At 38.1% G+C, this 14,401-nt stretch overlaps 2 protein-coding genes across 2 annotated transcripts in view; one reads left to right on the forward strand and one right to left on the reverse strand.

The window, feature by feature from the left end:
- Positions 1–8,515, forward strand: FAM162B (family with sequence similarity 162 member B). Its single transcript, XM_080588131.1, has 4 exons — positions 1–845; positions 1,131–1,242; positions 3,948–4,056; positions 4,292–8,515. Exons 1-4 carry the CDS (start codon positions 722–724, stop codon positions 4,388–4,390), a joined length of 444 nt encoding a protein of 147 aa, XP_080444257.1. The 5' UTR covers positions 1–721; the 3' UTR covers positions 4,391–8,515.
- The window catches only part of KPNA5 (karyopherin subunit alpha 5), a 20,687-nt gene continuing 11,865 nt past the window's right edge, over positions 5,580–14,401 (reverse strand). The window contains exons 11-14 of the mRNA XM_080588118.1: positions 13,379–13,504; positions 12,090–12,217; positions 11,027–11,205; positions 5,580–9,184 (exon numbers count right to left, since the gene is read on the reverse strand). Of these exons, the coding sequence (XP_080444244.1) occupies positions 8,997–9,184; positions 11,027–11,205; positions 12,090–12,217; positions 13,379–13,504 (621 nt within the window). The 3' untranslated portion in view covers positions 5,580–8,996. The remainder of the gene's footprint in view (positions 9,185–11,026; positions 11,206–12,089; positions 12,218–13,378; positions 13,505–14,401) is intronic.

The raw sequence follows: 14,401 nt of genomic DNA on the forward strand, positions 1-14,401 counted from the left end.
CAATAATCACCGTGAAGCTACAGGGGTTCTGGCTTGGGTTGACCGAGGTAAAAGGATTTGCTGTTTGAAACACTTCCCTTGAGACACTGCGTTACCTCACCTGTATCGCACCGGCACAGGCTGCTTACTAAGTACGTATTCTTTACGACTTTTTGTCTTTCTTTCAATATTTGTTGGGGTTGTTTGCTTGTTTATTTTCCTGTATGATATTTTTGGTCTTTATTTGAAATAAAGGTTAACTCTGACCAGGACTCAAAAGCAAATACATACATAACCAAACCCCCAAACGCACACAACGCAGGAACAAAACCCCCTTTTCCCACTGAAATAAGCATTAGAGCGTGTCGTGTGGGGTCTGGGACCCCTGGGACCCCCCCGGGGGCAGTGACGGGACCACCCGGAGGTGGTGATGGGCGCAGGTCGGTGTTGAGGGACCCGGGCCCGCCCTGCGCCGAGGCCCGAAGCCGGCTGCCCCGGGGCTCCCTTTTCGCGTGCTTTTCATCTCGACGCTTCCAGAGCAGCGCCGGGCGGGAGCTGGCGAGGCGAGGCGAGAGGCGGCTTCTCGGGGCCGGCTTCGAGGCGCGAGGGGCCGCCCCTGTCAGCGGGCTGCCCGCGGCCCCCCTCGGGGGACGGCTTCCCCGGCGGCCCCTCAAGGCGGGGCCTGGGCCGTGGCGGTGTCCGCGTCCGTGTCCGTGCCCGCCGTGCGGAGCCAGGCCCGGCCATGCTCCCGCCGTGCCTCCGCCCCGGGCGGCTGCTGCCGGCCCCGCCGACCCGCCCGGCCGCCACGCGGGGAGCGGCGGCTGCCACCGGAGGGGGGCCCGCCCGGGGACCCGGAGCCGGCCGCGGTAAGGGCAGGGCTGCCGCGGGGGGCCGGGGTCAGCCCGGGGCTCCCAGGCGGGATGGGGACGGTGGGGGGCGAGGCAGCTCGGGGCTTCGCCTCTGTTCGCCTCCCGGCCCGGGTGCCCAGAGGTGAGGTGGAAGGGCGACGGAGAGCCCCAGAGACGCCCGCTGGGGTCTGAGTCCCCCGGCCTGATTCCCCCAGCGACCGGTACGGGCTGGAAGAGGGGGTTCCCTTCCCACCCGTGACAGGCTCGCTCGGTGCCATGGGCTGTTTGTTTCTCTTCTCCAAGCTGAGCAGGCTCACAAGGTGGTTGCGAGTTACAAACCCTCCAAGTTCGACAGAAAAATCCTCCTCTGGACCGGCCGCTTCAAGACGGAAGAAGAGATTCCTCCAAGGATCCCGTAAGTGTGCCGGCACGGTCCTGCTGAGCCGAAGGGAAAGAGGTGGGGTGTGCCTGAGCCGAAGCTTTTCTGAGGGGTTTGAACCAGCCGGTAGCTTCAACACCGAAAACTTTGAAACAAATTAGAGGGCAGAAGAGTTTCCTGTGCAGGTTATAGGTTAGAAAGAAAAAGCATCCCTTATTGGAGATCTCATAGCCTATGATTAAGAATTGGATCGTGGGTAGATAGCCTTGGTCATATATGTGTGTGTGTGTGTGTGTGTGCATGTGTATGTTTATGTAGACAATGTGTGTGTGTGTGTGTATAAAACATCTTGTTTATTTTGTTTATCCCTAATGTGTAACCAGAGAAGGAAGTTATTGGTAAACTATGTTCTGTTTATAGCTCCCATGAACGGCTCAAAGGGAGCTGACAGTCCCAGAATGATTACATCAACCAAATCAGAATTTATTATAGCTTGAAGAAGAATTTGAGGAAAAAAAAATAGATACAGAGGTTATGAGAAAAACATCCCTTCCTCCCCAAGGCAAATCCAAGGAAAACCAAGTACTCGATGTAGTCTTCGCCTTGCGTTGACCTGCTTCTTACCTCATCTTGGTGGAAGTTACTGTTCCCCAAGGGAAGGTATGAAACCCCTGCAATGCCAGCCACCGCCTTTTTCTTAGGCTGTGGTAGGTACAATGGTGTTTCTCTCTGGGACACGGCTTTTTGTCATCACAGTATGTCCCTGCCTAGGGTGGTAGGTTCAGCACAAGCAGCATACAGAGCCGTGCAGAGCAGCAAGTGCATCCTCTAGCTGTTCCTCTTACTGTTTGTTCCCGACAGCAATGCTGCTGTTTCCCAAGCTGGGCAGCAGCTTTCTAGAGGATCCCACATCTTTTGCTCTGTGTTTATCCGACAGTCTCCCCTTAGGGAAAGGTTCAGGCAGCTATAAAAGCTTTGAGTGGTTGGACAATTGAAATCTTGGAGAGGTGTTTTTAAAGGCACGTGCCTCTGCTGATCCACACACATGCAAACAAATCACTTGCTTCTGGCCTCACCACTTTCTGTTTTCTGCACAAGCAACATCTTTTTAGAAATCATCATAATATTCTAAAAGAAGCTAATTTTATGACACTGAAGCTGAACAGTGTCACTGCTTTAACAGTCAATAAAGAATTGCAAGGTACTGTTACCTGTGAACAAAATCTAGCAGCTGAAGATATTTAGTACTAAGGCTCAAATCTGCAGCCCTTGGTCAAAATATTTAAAACAACAGCAAAGAGCTGTTAGGACTTCACAGGTTTGACCAAAGTCTTGATGAAGGGTTGAGTAACACAGGCCCTAATGGGCAATTAGAGACGATAATAAGGTCTGCTTTCCTTAAAGCAGAGGCAGAAAGCAAGGAGAAAGTGAAAATCTGCTTCAGAAGATTTTCAATTAGTGTACTATGAAATATGATTAGTTAATAAGCCAGACTAATAACATTTACAGTTTTGCTTTTGTTCTTACAAATGGATTCTAGATTAATGGTTTTATGCACTGATCTGTAGTGCGGTTTGTTTTAAAGAGGTTGTGTTTTCCACTGTACACCACGAAAGCGGTGACTTAAAACCGCAGGTACTGTTAGTTATCAACAAGAAACCTGCCATGCATAATGTGTGTGTGTGTTGTTGGACACGGGGGTAGTGTGGCATAGCTGCTCATGACTTGCCCTCCACCATTCCATTAAGCCTTTGAGAGAAGTAATGGATATATGCATATATAAAGTCAATTTAAGAAAATATGAAAATAGTGCACAGCCAGTATTATAATGGAACATCCTAAAAACAGGACTCCCAAATACAACGCCTGGCTCAGGAGATGGCTTAGCTGAAAGTCTTGTGAGGACTGTAGTGATATGGAGATGTCCTGCACTCCTGCTGCTCAGCAGCACGCAGCCTACTTCTCGGAACCGAAAACCATGCGAATGGGAGCTGCACCAGCTGAGCTTGCTGGGCTGCAGAATGCCTCTCTTACAGCAACTACAGCCAAAAGCAAGGGCAGATTTCATTACTTTTGCCTTTGATGACGAGGAAAATTAATCTTTATTAATTTTAAATTTAATCAGCTGCCGACTTTAAACAATAAAGCAGTGGCTTTTTTAAAGAACTCACTAAAAATTCTAGATCGGAGCAACACAGACTCTGCTGTAATCACATATCTAAGTACGTAAAGTCCCTAACCTACAGTGTACAGGATGACATCTCAACAGGTTAGGTATGACAGCAATGCATTTATAAAGATTATTTTGGATAATCAAGGAACTTGCTTTCATCATTTTTTGTTAGCGCCACATATATTCTTCTATCAGATTAAAATAGATACTCCCCCACACCCCCTCACATTTCACTATATTTATATAGATCTTAAGGTAGGATTTCTGGTACTATTAGCCCAAGTATTTAAGTGCAAATATTTACTACACTAGTAAACCTTTATTATTATTTTTTTCCAGCTGAAAATGTTCCTAAATGCACTAAATGTTGTTTTTCCATTGGAAATTGATTAGGGTCACAAAATACAAAGCTCTTGGGTGGCACAAAACAAAAAACTAAACACTATAGCAATATAAAGATGCTTGCTTTACAAGCTATTTTTTACTCTGCAGTGGTGATGTTCATGATGTCTTGAGTGATGCTTCATTTTTTTTTTTTAATGATTCAATTCAAAAACTTTAATTGCAGGCCAGAGATGCTAGACAGGGCAAGGAACAAAGCTCGAGTTAAAGCTTGTTACATCATGATTGGCCTTTCCATTGTTGCCTGTTTTGCAGTGATTGCTTCAGCAAAAAAGGTGAGTATATGGCTAGCTAGCTAACATGTAGCATATTTAGAAATTATGTAATTCAGTGAGAAGTTAATGGAGAAAATTCAAAGAGCAGCAACTTACAGCTGCCATAGTCTCGGATAACGTTCCTGTTACCCTGGAAATAAAGCAGTAAGTGGGTGGTGTTTCCTGAGATTTGATAGCTTTCCCTGTGTGATGTTATTCATAACATTACTCTTCAGGAGGTGTTTTCCTTCTGCAGGCTGCTGCACGTCATGAGTCCTTAACAAGCTGGAATTTGGCAAAGAAGGCCAAGTGGCGGAAAGAGGCTGCGCTAGCAGCAGAGTCAAAGACGAAGTAACTTTACGTGAGGTGCCAAATGTTCTTGAAGGAGCAAAGTTAACTGTCACCAAGAACGGTTAGGGATTTCACCAATAAATGGGCAACTACAGCATTGCACACACTGGAGCTAACAATAGTAGTTACAAGATCACAGAAAGAAATTGAGGTCTTTATAAAAGACACTGTACATACTTGTTGCATATGATTAAAACCAGTAATTAATTTCAAAGGAGATGAGGTAGTTTCCTGAGAATGGAAGGTAAGGGGCTTGCCAAGTTTCCACTATCTCACTATCTGCCCTAAAACCCTTCTTTCAGGCTTGATTTTGAGCTCTGTTACACAGATTAAAGTTCCTTACTGAAAGATTAGTTGTATTTTTGAGTGAAAGGTTAAATACAGCAAAGACCAAGCAGTTCTCTTCTACATAGAAAGGCTGAGGCTGGACAGCCCCAGCTCTACAGAAGAGAAGGCTTCGTGGGGATCTTATTGCAACCTTTCAGTACTTGAAAGGGACTTACAAAAACTCTTTGCTCAGTTGGCTAATGATAGGATGAGGGGGAATGGATTTAAACTAAAATAGGGGAGATTTAGATCAGAGACTAGGAGGAAATTCTTCAGAGCATGGTGAGGCACTGGAGCAGGTTGCCCAGAGAAGCTGTGGATGCCCCATCCCTGGAGGTGTTCAAGGCCACGTTGGATGAGGCCCTGGGCAACCTGACGTAGTGGGTGGCATCCCTGCCCATGGAAAGGGGGTGGGAACTAGATGACCTCTGAGGTCCCTTCCAATCCAAGCCATTCTATGAAAGTACTGACATTGTAAAACCAAGGCATGCAATTTTAAGTACATAACAAATTCATCAGCCAGAATATTTCAGATTTTATATACTGACGGGAGGTTTGGGCAAGTGAGGGCAAGGGAAACAGACTGGTAATTCCACGATTTCTCAAGTCCTTACAAAATTCATGAGAATTCCCCCAAGTGGTCAGTTCTGCATGTGAAGACAGGGCTGTGACTCATACAAGTATATGTTTAAATATGTTTTGTAAATATCTAACCAAAAAGTTTTGTCTGGTGGTAGTACATAGCTTTACAGTGCAGAAAACAGCCATTTTGAATTCATTTGACTCAGTGTTGTATTCAAAATGGCATTTGTGTTTTCTAGTTTAAGAAGCCGCATTAATTAAAACACTAAATAAATACAATAAGCTTCTGCAAAATAGGTTTTATTGTTTTCTGTATGGTATTTGGAGATTTAACATTCCATAATATTGCATACTACTCATATGTGTTTTGTTACAGTAATGGGCCTTTGGCCTGAATTTAAAGATGCACTATTACTATCTGAAGTTAATACAGGTATTTTGGTTTCTACACATTATATGAAGACCTTGTGCTGTAAGTAACTGAAATATCTCATTTGAAATTTCAGTGAACTCTTGAGGTCAAAGTTAAGCTTTACATATCAATTGGTAGACCTATTACAAAAATCCTCAGTTGTAAAATTTCATAACTTTAAACCAACTGAGGAATAATCATAAAGACAATAGTGCATCTTTTTTTTTAAAAAGACAGACCCGACAATAAATATTTTCCAGTTGCAAACTTGTTCTACAGCTAACTTATTTTTGTGCCAACATTATTACTTTTCTGATTGCTGCTAGCAACAGTGTTTAAAGCAAATACTAGAAAATTAAAAAGCTGTATGAACCAGTCCTCAGACAAAAGTGCAATGATGAAGAAATTAGATATGATTCAGTGTATCAAGAGTAGGGAACTGAAAAAAAAATCTTATGCTTTGCATAGTTGCATAGATTAGCTAGCTGGTATTCACATTTAAGCAGAACAAGTGGTACCCTTTTAATACCAAGACCCCCCAAACCAAAACCGTGGATTTTGAAACAGACTTCGTAAATAATGGGGCACTTCAGTACATCATAAAATGCCAAAATACTCCCCTGCCTCCCGTGTTTTCATCTGCTTAGGCAACATCACCACGTTCACACCCCTACGTGCAAATGACTACACCAGAGCTGTCCGTAAGACATCATCTCTGGCTTTATACTGTTAATTAATGTGCTTTTAAACAAAACATGAAATAAATCCAATGATAAAACAGGAAAGGCCATCTTGTATTTTATAGTTTAAGGAATAACTAATGATATATATATATTTAACTTCAGGGTAAAGCAAGTGTTGAGTTTAATTTATGGTTTTATTAGCCAAAGTCCATCAATTTTAGTTCCCTTTTAAACTATTACACTTAAATATATCAGAGGCATGAAATATATTTTTCTAAATGCATAAAGTGCAGTCACTAACTGTTCACAGATTAATATATCCACAAGACTGAAGACATTCTTTCAAAACAAATATAATACTTTATATATCCCCTCCTTAAATTTTCAAGTCTTTTAATCAAGATCTTTATAGTTCAGATTTGGTTTAAGTTAGAGGGGCTTATAAATGTAATGTTTACAGGGTCCTCCAAATAAAAGCAGGCACAGCTGGTTATGTAACATTATCAAAACAAGTTTGTTAGACACAATGGAATACCCTGTTACCTGAATAATTTTTTTAAACACTAGAAGAACATTGGAATTTAGCACTTACTAGTAATCCTGGTAGACTTCCATGATCACTACCCTGTACTTTGAACCAATGGGGGGAAGGAAGGTCAGTATATGAAATCCTAAAACTCTAAGAGTAAAAAGGGCACAAATACAATCACCTAACATCTGAAAATTTGGCAGCTGTACTCAGTATTATTACACTACTCAAAATTGTTGTATGCTGTACAAATCTAGGTTTAAAGTGTCATTTGCTAAAATATCTCATTATCCAGAGTTCGTAAAGTAACAGCACTCCTTATATACACTCTTCTTACACCTCTAAATTCCAGTAAAAAGACTTCAAAAAGAGGTTTCTTTCCTGCCAGTTACATCTTAGTCAAAACTGACCATTAATCTTAAAAAATCCACTTCAAGTCCCACATTCAAATACAATATAGTATATATTGCTGTAACATCAAAGTGAAACATCTTAGAATTTTAACTTGCACATACAAAAATTCTAAATATAAAATGGTATGGTAAGTGATACCACCTTGAACCTGTATTTTTCAGTGCATTAAGATACTGTTTAGTGACAAGCACAGTGCCATGGGATAAGTAATTTGGTGTTTAAATTGCAGCTTTTTATGAAGTATGAAATGCTGCCATATGCCAAAGATTTCACTTAACCCAGGAGTTCGATGTTAATACATTAATTACAGGTAAAGAAACATACTTTAGTTAACCCAAAGAATTCATTTCTTCAAATGAGACATACTACTAATATTCCAGAAACACTATATGCAAGTCCAAGCACAGCATACATTTTTCTGTATTCAAAACCGTTGATGTGGATATTAGAATTTTGTTTCTTTTAGTGTTTAAACAGCAAACACTGTGTATTGTAGAGCCTAAATATTTAGAATACAGTAACTTCTAGTTAGTTTTGGTGTCCACATACCTAATGCTATTTACAGTACAACAAGTTTTCATTCAGCTGGAGTGATTCTCTGTTCATTCTTCACTGCAGTATTTCTATTCTTACCAAAAGAAAACCGAGTTAGCTAACTGAAAGAACAATTCAAGTGGCAGTAGCAGTATTTGGTCAAAAACGTAACACCTACTGTCTCAACTTTTAAGAAGCTACTGTTACTAGAAAGGCAAACATTGTAACATTTCTCAAACTAAAGTCGTGTTTGGCAGGAGACTGCTGTAAACCATCTGCTTTGTATTTCCAACTTTGCAAATGACCATCTCTGTCATTCATAATTGCAGCATTCTTGCGGTAACTACAGCAACTGCTTTCACAGCAAAGTACTGTATTTGTGGCTGACTTCTAACGCCATTTAGCAGCTTTAGTTACAGAGCAAGCATCAAATGACAAGCAAGCTCTCTGCTGATTCCAATTTGGAAACCTCTGAAACAGTCCTCTTCCCAAATGATTCTGGAATATGTTTGTTATATTGTGTAATTAGCATTATATATATATCTATTATGTCTTTAAATACATTTTATAAATAAATTCCAACAGTGTGTTGTAAAGTAAATAATGTATGAAGTTTCACAATTTAAATAAATATTTTTCACATTCCAATTCAGCTTCTTAAAAGCTCATCTTTATTTCATGCCTTAGTTCTGAAGCAAAGTTTTTGCTTCAATAGAAGAGGTAGATTTGATAGACTGGGCAAGTCAAGCCTACTGCCAAAAATGCAACTGTCAGTAACTGTATTGCTGATATGCAGTTTGAGACTACATGAAAAATTCAGAACCACTGCCTAAAATCCTACCGAGTCTTAGCTTAACAGTTCTTGTTAAATCACATTTAATGCTTTACTTTAGACATTACTCACAGTTGTTTTCTGTACATACGAGAATGAAAAAAAACACAAATACAAAACAAAGAACAGTTGTATCTAACAATATATAAAAGTGCATGAGCTGCTTTCCTCATCTATTTCTGCAAAACATACTCAACTTCTCTAACTTTGGCCATAAAGAAAAGACCTCTAGAAAAAAAACAAATAAACAAAAACCTACAAATGTTTACATTTTATGCTTCTCTTCACTTTAATAGTTTACAGCTGAAATCCCTCCATTGGAGCCTCCTGCTGTTGGAAAACAAACTGCTGTTGACTTTCATCCACCTGAGGTGCAATACTGGAATCCTCTTCTTCAACACCAAAGTAATGCTCTATGAGTTCAAAAGCCTTTTGGTAGATTTCTTGGTTTTCATGCCTCTGAAGAAATTCAATTTTATCAAGTCCTAAATTCAAAACAAAACATTTTCAAAATCTAATTGCTTCAGAAGAATAATGAATTCAAAGGCTAATATAAGTATGAAAACTTAGTGGTGGTCCTCACATTAAAATAAGAAGGCAACCCCAAACCATCTGAATTCATTCAAAATCAATGATCTTCACACACAATTGCTTTTTTCCTCTCTCTCCATTCTTTCTGACAACTAATATGCCTTTTCTTCCATGCCAAATGATCCTAATGGATAAGTAACTGAATTTCTTAACCCATATATTTCTAGGTTTAATTCTCTGCAGCACCTTCTGCTGTTCAAAATAGTTTTTAAAACTATACTAAATGAGTAGCAGTTAAGCTGAGAAGGCAGCTACTGTATCTATAAAGAAACATTCCTTAGGTACAAAGAAAGCAAAGTAGGGAGTCAGGATAACATACAACTGCTTCCTGTAGCAATTTCCAAAATCCCTATTTATTTTCTTTACTCCTGCAGTTTTCCACAACTCTAAATTCTGTCTCCTGTTATGGAGCGTCTCTGGGCACAGCCTGTTACTTTTTTTCAAATTTAGTTCTATGATTTGAAGATGCTACCTTTCCAAAGGCTTATCATTTGCAAGCTGGAGGGAATAACCTCTGCTCTGCTGGCAGAGTTAAGTGCCTGGAGGTGAGTTAGGTTAGCACTCAGAACTCCTTTTTAGCTGTTTAAGATAACTCAGTTTTCATTTATGTTGGATTTGGAAGAGCTTGTAAGAAACCTTTCCAATGATGATAGAGGACAAAGAAATAAGGGTGATGTCATCAGGTGTTTGCCCTACTGAACTTGCTCTACTCTACAGCTTCAGTTCTCTACTCAACTAAAAACAAAAAAAAGGAACTAGACATTCAGTAGGTGAAATTTTGAACAGACTCAAGATCTTGACAAGAATAAATTCCTTTAAACTCTCCAATACTTACTCCTCTTACACATTAGATTGCAAAAGTATGTTCTCTAGGTATGCACGATTTTAGAAATACAACTCCTTAACAGGGAATTCAGATTTAATGGCTACTTTGCAGAAAAATTAGTACTATCTAGATGTATCAGATGTAACATAGCATCAGCTAATAACAGTTCTAGTTGACTGAAACACAAACACCTGCCAATTCTTTTCTTGTCAGAAACTACAAAAAGATAAGCCTCCATAAATAATGCTGGATTCATTATGAGCCAGTTTTAAAAAAATTTTGTTAAATCAGCAGTATCCAGTCATGAAATTCTGCAAACGTAATTTTAGTTTTGATAATCTGCTTTTAATATGCAGTTTAATTCCACAAGTCTTAAAAAAAAACACAACAAAACAACAAAAAAACAGAACAAGGTACTTTCACAAATAACCAGAAACTTATTAATTTTATCATCTGAAGTGGATTCTTGCTATTACTGATATTTACTATACTAAAAAGTTGTTGACTCTGTGAAGAAGTAAAACAAACTTTGATCTTGCATCCCTATTGGTAATGTAACTGTACCAGACGGGATTATATACTAAACTATATTTTAGGATTGGGTGATAGTTTTTGCAAACCATGGTTCCAATAGACTAGAAAACCTACCTGTTTGTTAAATATTTCTGAGAACGTTTCTCTCAAGGTACATTTCAGAAACTGACTGCAGACAAAAACATCTTAACGTTTTCTGCATTTAATCACTTTTCCCACCATGCTGTTATTTTTTTAACCATTTAATGTCCACTTATGCTTAAAAAATGAAATATTACATTAAACTCACCTAAAAATTTCAAAATGGTTCACAAGGGATTTAGAACCCGAAATATAGAAATTTAGGTGTGCAGTTTTACAGTAAGTAATTTCTTACCATATGCTTCCTCTATAAGGGCACAATAAGGATTAATGCCCATTCCATTTTGCTTAGACTCCTGCTCTCCAAGACGCAGAATATTTTCAAGTCCATTCAAAGCCACCTGTACTATTTTTGAATCCATCACAGTCAGGAGGTCACAAAGAGGCTTGGTACAACCTAGTGCTACCAAATATCTTTAGAACAGCAGAAAAACAGAAGGTGTTAGGGGACGTGGGGAAAGGAGGACTGATAAACCAGTACTTTTATTCTGATATGCCACTATCGCACACATTGGTTATCATTTTATCAAAAAAAAAAAAAAAGACTAAAACCAAAAATTTATAAAAATTTAATCTGAAATACAATTAATATTCTACTTTATCCTAATAGAAAAATTTAACATGCATATTCCTAACTGGACTTTCAGGCTTTTAAGTTTTAATATTTTATATTGTCATTTCAAAATCTGTTTTATCAACTACTGATTCAAATCGGTTAGTATGTTAATGGTATTCTGAGAAACTACTGAGCATTTTCTTCTAGTTATTGAAAAAATCCACTCTTTGTAGTATTTTTAAATAGCCACTGACAGTAGAATTTTAATTAAACTCCATTTTGGAAAAAGTTAGATATCTGCTTTAAAGTAACTTTGACAGTGACTTTAGAGTGCACAAAGAAACCACTAAAATTGCTGAAGCTTCTCCATGGAGAGATGCAATCCAACTGCACAAGTTTTCTAAACAACTCTCCCAAGGCTTTCCATTTCCAAACACTGAAATTGTTCATTAACTGTTGAAATTGTGTCTGACAGCATAATATAAACTCTAGAAAATAACTTCATGAAGGCTTTAGGCATAATACTCCTGAACTCAAACAGCTTCAGTCAATTGATCAATTCTACTGCATATACTCTACTTATCTTTCTGAGCTTCTAGGTGATTGTCAATGTACACAGAGCTTCAAGAAATTAGTTGTTTCCAGGTTTTTCTGGCTCTTGTTTTTTAGGATTCAATTGCAGAAAAAAATGCCTCAGAAAAGGTACTTAGGCAGAAAAATACAGCAACGTACACAATCTTACCTAATCTGTTCAGGGGTTCCTCCTGATGTTGCGTTAGTTATGGCCCATGCTGCTTCTTTTCTGGTGCGAAATTCAGCTTTCTGAAGAATTTCAATCAATATTGGAAAAATATTTGCATCTATAACAGCCTAAGAGATGAAATGAGGATGTTTAATAATAATTAATAAAGATTGAGTATACACAGGGCAAGATTAATACCCTCACTACAGAAGTCAGTAATGCCTCTTCATAGCAAAGGAAACATTGTTTTGTTAGAAGGCGCCACGCTAACTAGAAATGCTATACCGAAATTCTAACTATTCTAACATTGCAATTTGTTTTCTCTTTGTCGAACAGTTGATGACCTTTTTACTGGACAGACCTGTTGAAAAATCATGTGACATAAGCTCTAAATCTGAGTTTTTGAATTGGAGATCAAGCCTCACTTGATCTCAGCAAAAGTTCACTTTGGCCATTTTATTCAGGTTTGTCATCTCCATAGAAAAGACCACTTCTGTAACCGGAGACTGTATAGCATTTTAACTGACATCAAGAACTAACATTTTCATCTCTAATTCAAGGAGATTAAAAAAAAATCATACTGAAATGTACTCCAATTCTGATTTCTCGTTTTTGTCAAACAGAACCTTTTTTTCCAGAAAATTCCAGACACCTGGAGAAACAGTCAGGATTTCATAGTTAACCACAGGTAATTCAGTACTGATGACATCGTCCAATTTTAGACAAATGCTCAACGTTTCCAAATTGGTGGAATTGGTAGAATTGTCCTTTTGTACAAACTAGTCCAGTGAAATGTTTCAATTTTTTTAAAAGAAAAATTGCTTATTACTTTAATAACAGGTAGATTACGATGCACAATTATTAAAGAGAAAATTAAAGAGAAAAAATTAAAGAGAAATTATTAAGACAAAATTAAAGAGAATACACCATTAGATGATGCACTCACAGGGAAAAATAGCAACTGTTGATAGCAAGTCTAACACCATATGTTAAGTATCCATTCGTTTGCTTTATAAGCATCAACCACATCCCTTTGAGAGAAATTAATTAGTTTATCTAGTATAAATCATGACAGCTGTTTTCAAAGGATTATTTTGTGAAGTTGCCTGTAACTTTAATTCAAAATTAAAAAGAAAACATTTAAAAGTTACACAAAATTATAGACAATTAGGATTAAAACAAATAATATAGTCAATGTGTTATCTATTCATTTCTCCTTGTGAAAGAAAATTAAGTGAACTGGTAAAATGAAAACAAACCCACCCAAATTACTAATATACAAGCTATACCTGAATCTGAGCTCTATTTCCTGCAGTAATATTAGAAACAGTCCAGCATGCTTCTTTCCGAATAGATTCCTTGGGACTACTAAGCAAGTGCAAGAGACAGGGTAACGCAGAGCAGTTTAGAATCACCTAAAACAATTTGAGAATTGAAAATTGTTTTGTATGTATATATATGTATATGCACATATAAAAAGATCAACTTACAGGTAACTTCGAAAGAAGCGTATTTTGCAACACATCTACACTACTAAGAAATATGAAAGATAACATCATGCAAATTAAAATGCTCAATACATACTGTAGTGTTTGAATAGACAATCCAATTCTTTAGATATCTTGAAAGAATCTGCCCTGAACTAAGTTAACACCAGAAGAATAAAGACAGGAAGGCTACAATAAGAGCTTAAGACTAGAGTATGAATTTTTACACCACTGAGAACTGTAAATCTAATTTGTTCAGTTGTTCGCTCACTTGTTTTTAAAGCAACAGATATTTTCTATTTAAGTCCTTAGTGAAATCTACTCCCAAATTGCTTACAGTAAATTATGTAATTAACTGATTTCATTATTTCCTCCCTACTCCAGTACTATAAGCCTTTTTAAGCACAATTTTCTTCAAAACAGAACCTTTGTAATTTTCATGCATAGCTTCAAACTCAATTCCATTTTTTAAGATTAAAAAATAAACCTTTATGACAACTTGCATCAGTTGGTCTATCATATAAATAGATATCATATATCATACATACAAATTCATGGACAAATCAAGTACGAGTATTGCTTACAAAAAATGAGAACTTTGCATTTGAATACTTGAAAAAGGGAATTAGAATAGACAATTGAATCCCAACTAAGGGAAAAAAGTTACTTTCCTTATTAACGGAAATCAGCATTCAATGTTGCATACAGGAATGAAGTAATCTACTACACACAGCGCTGTAACAAAATGTTCATTCTTGCAGTAATTTAATGATTAAAATACCAGTCCAAACTGACTGCCAAATTAACAGCATAGATTTGGACAGA

This window comes from Anser brachyrhynchus, assembly GCF_964034855.1.
Source record: "Anser brachyrhynchus genome assembly, chromosome: 3".
Taxonomy (NCBI): Eukaryota; Metazoa; Chordata; class Aves; order Anseriformes; family Anatidae; genus Anser; species Anser brachyrhynchus.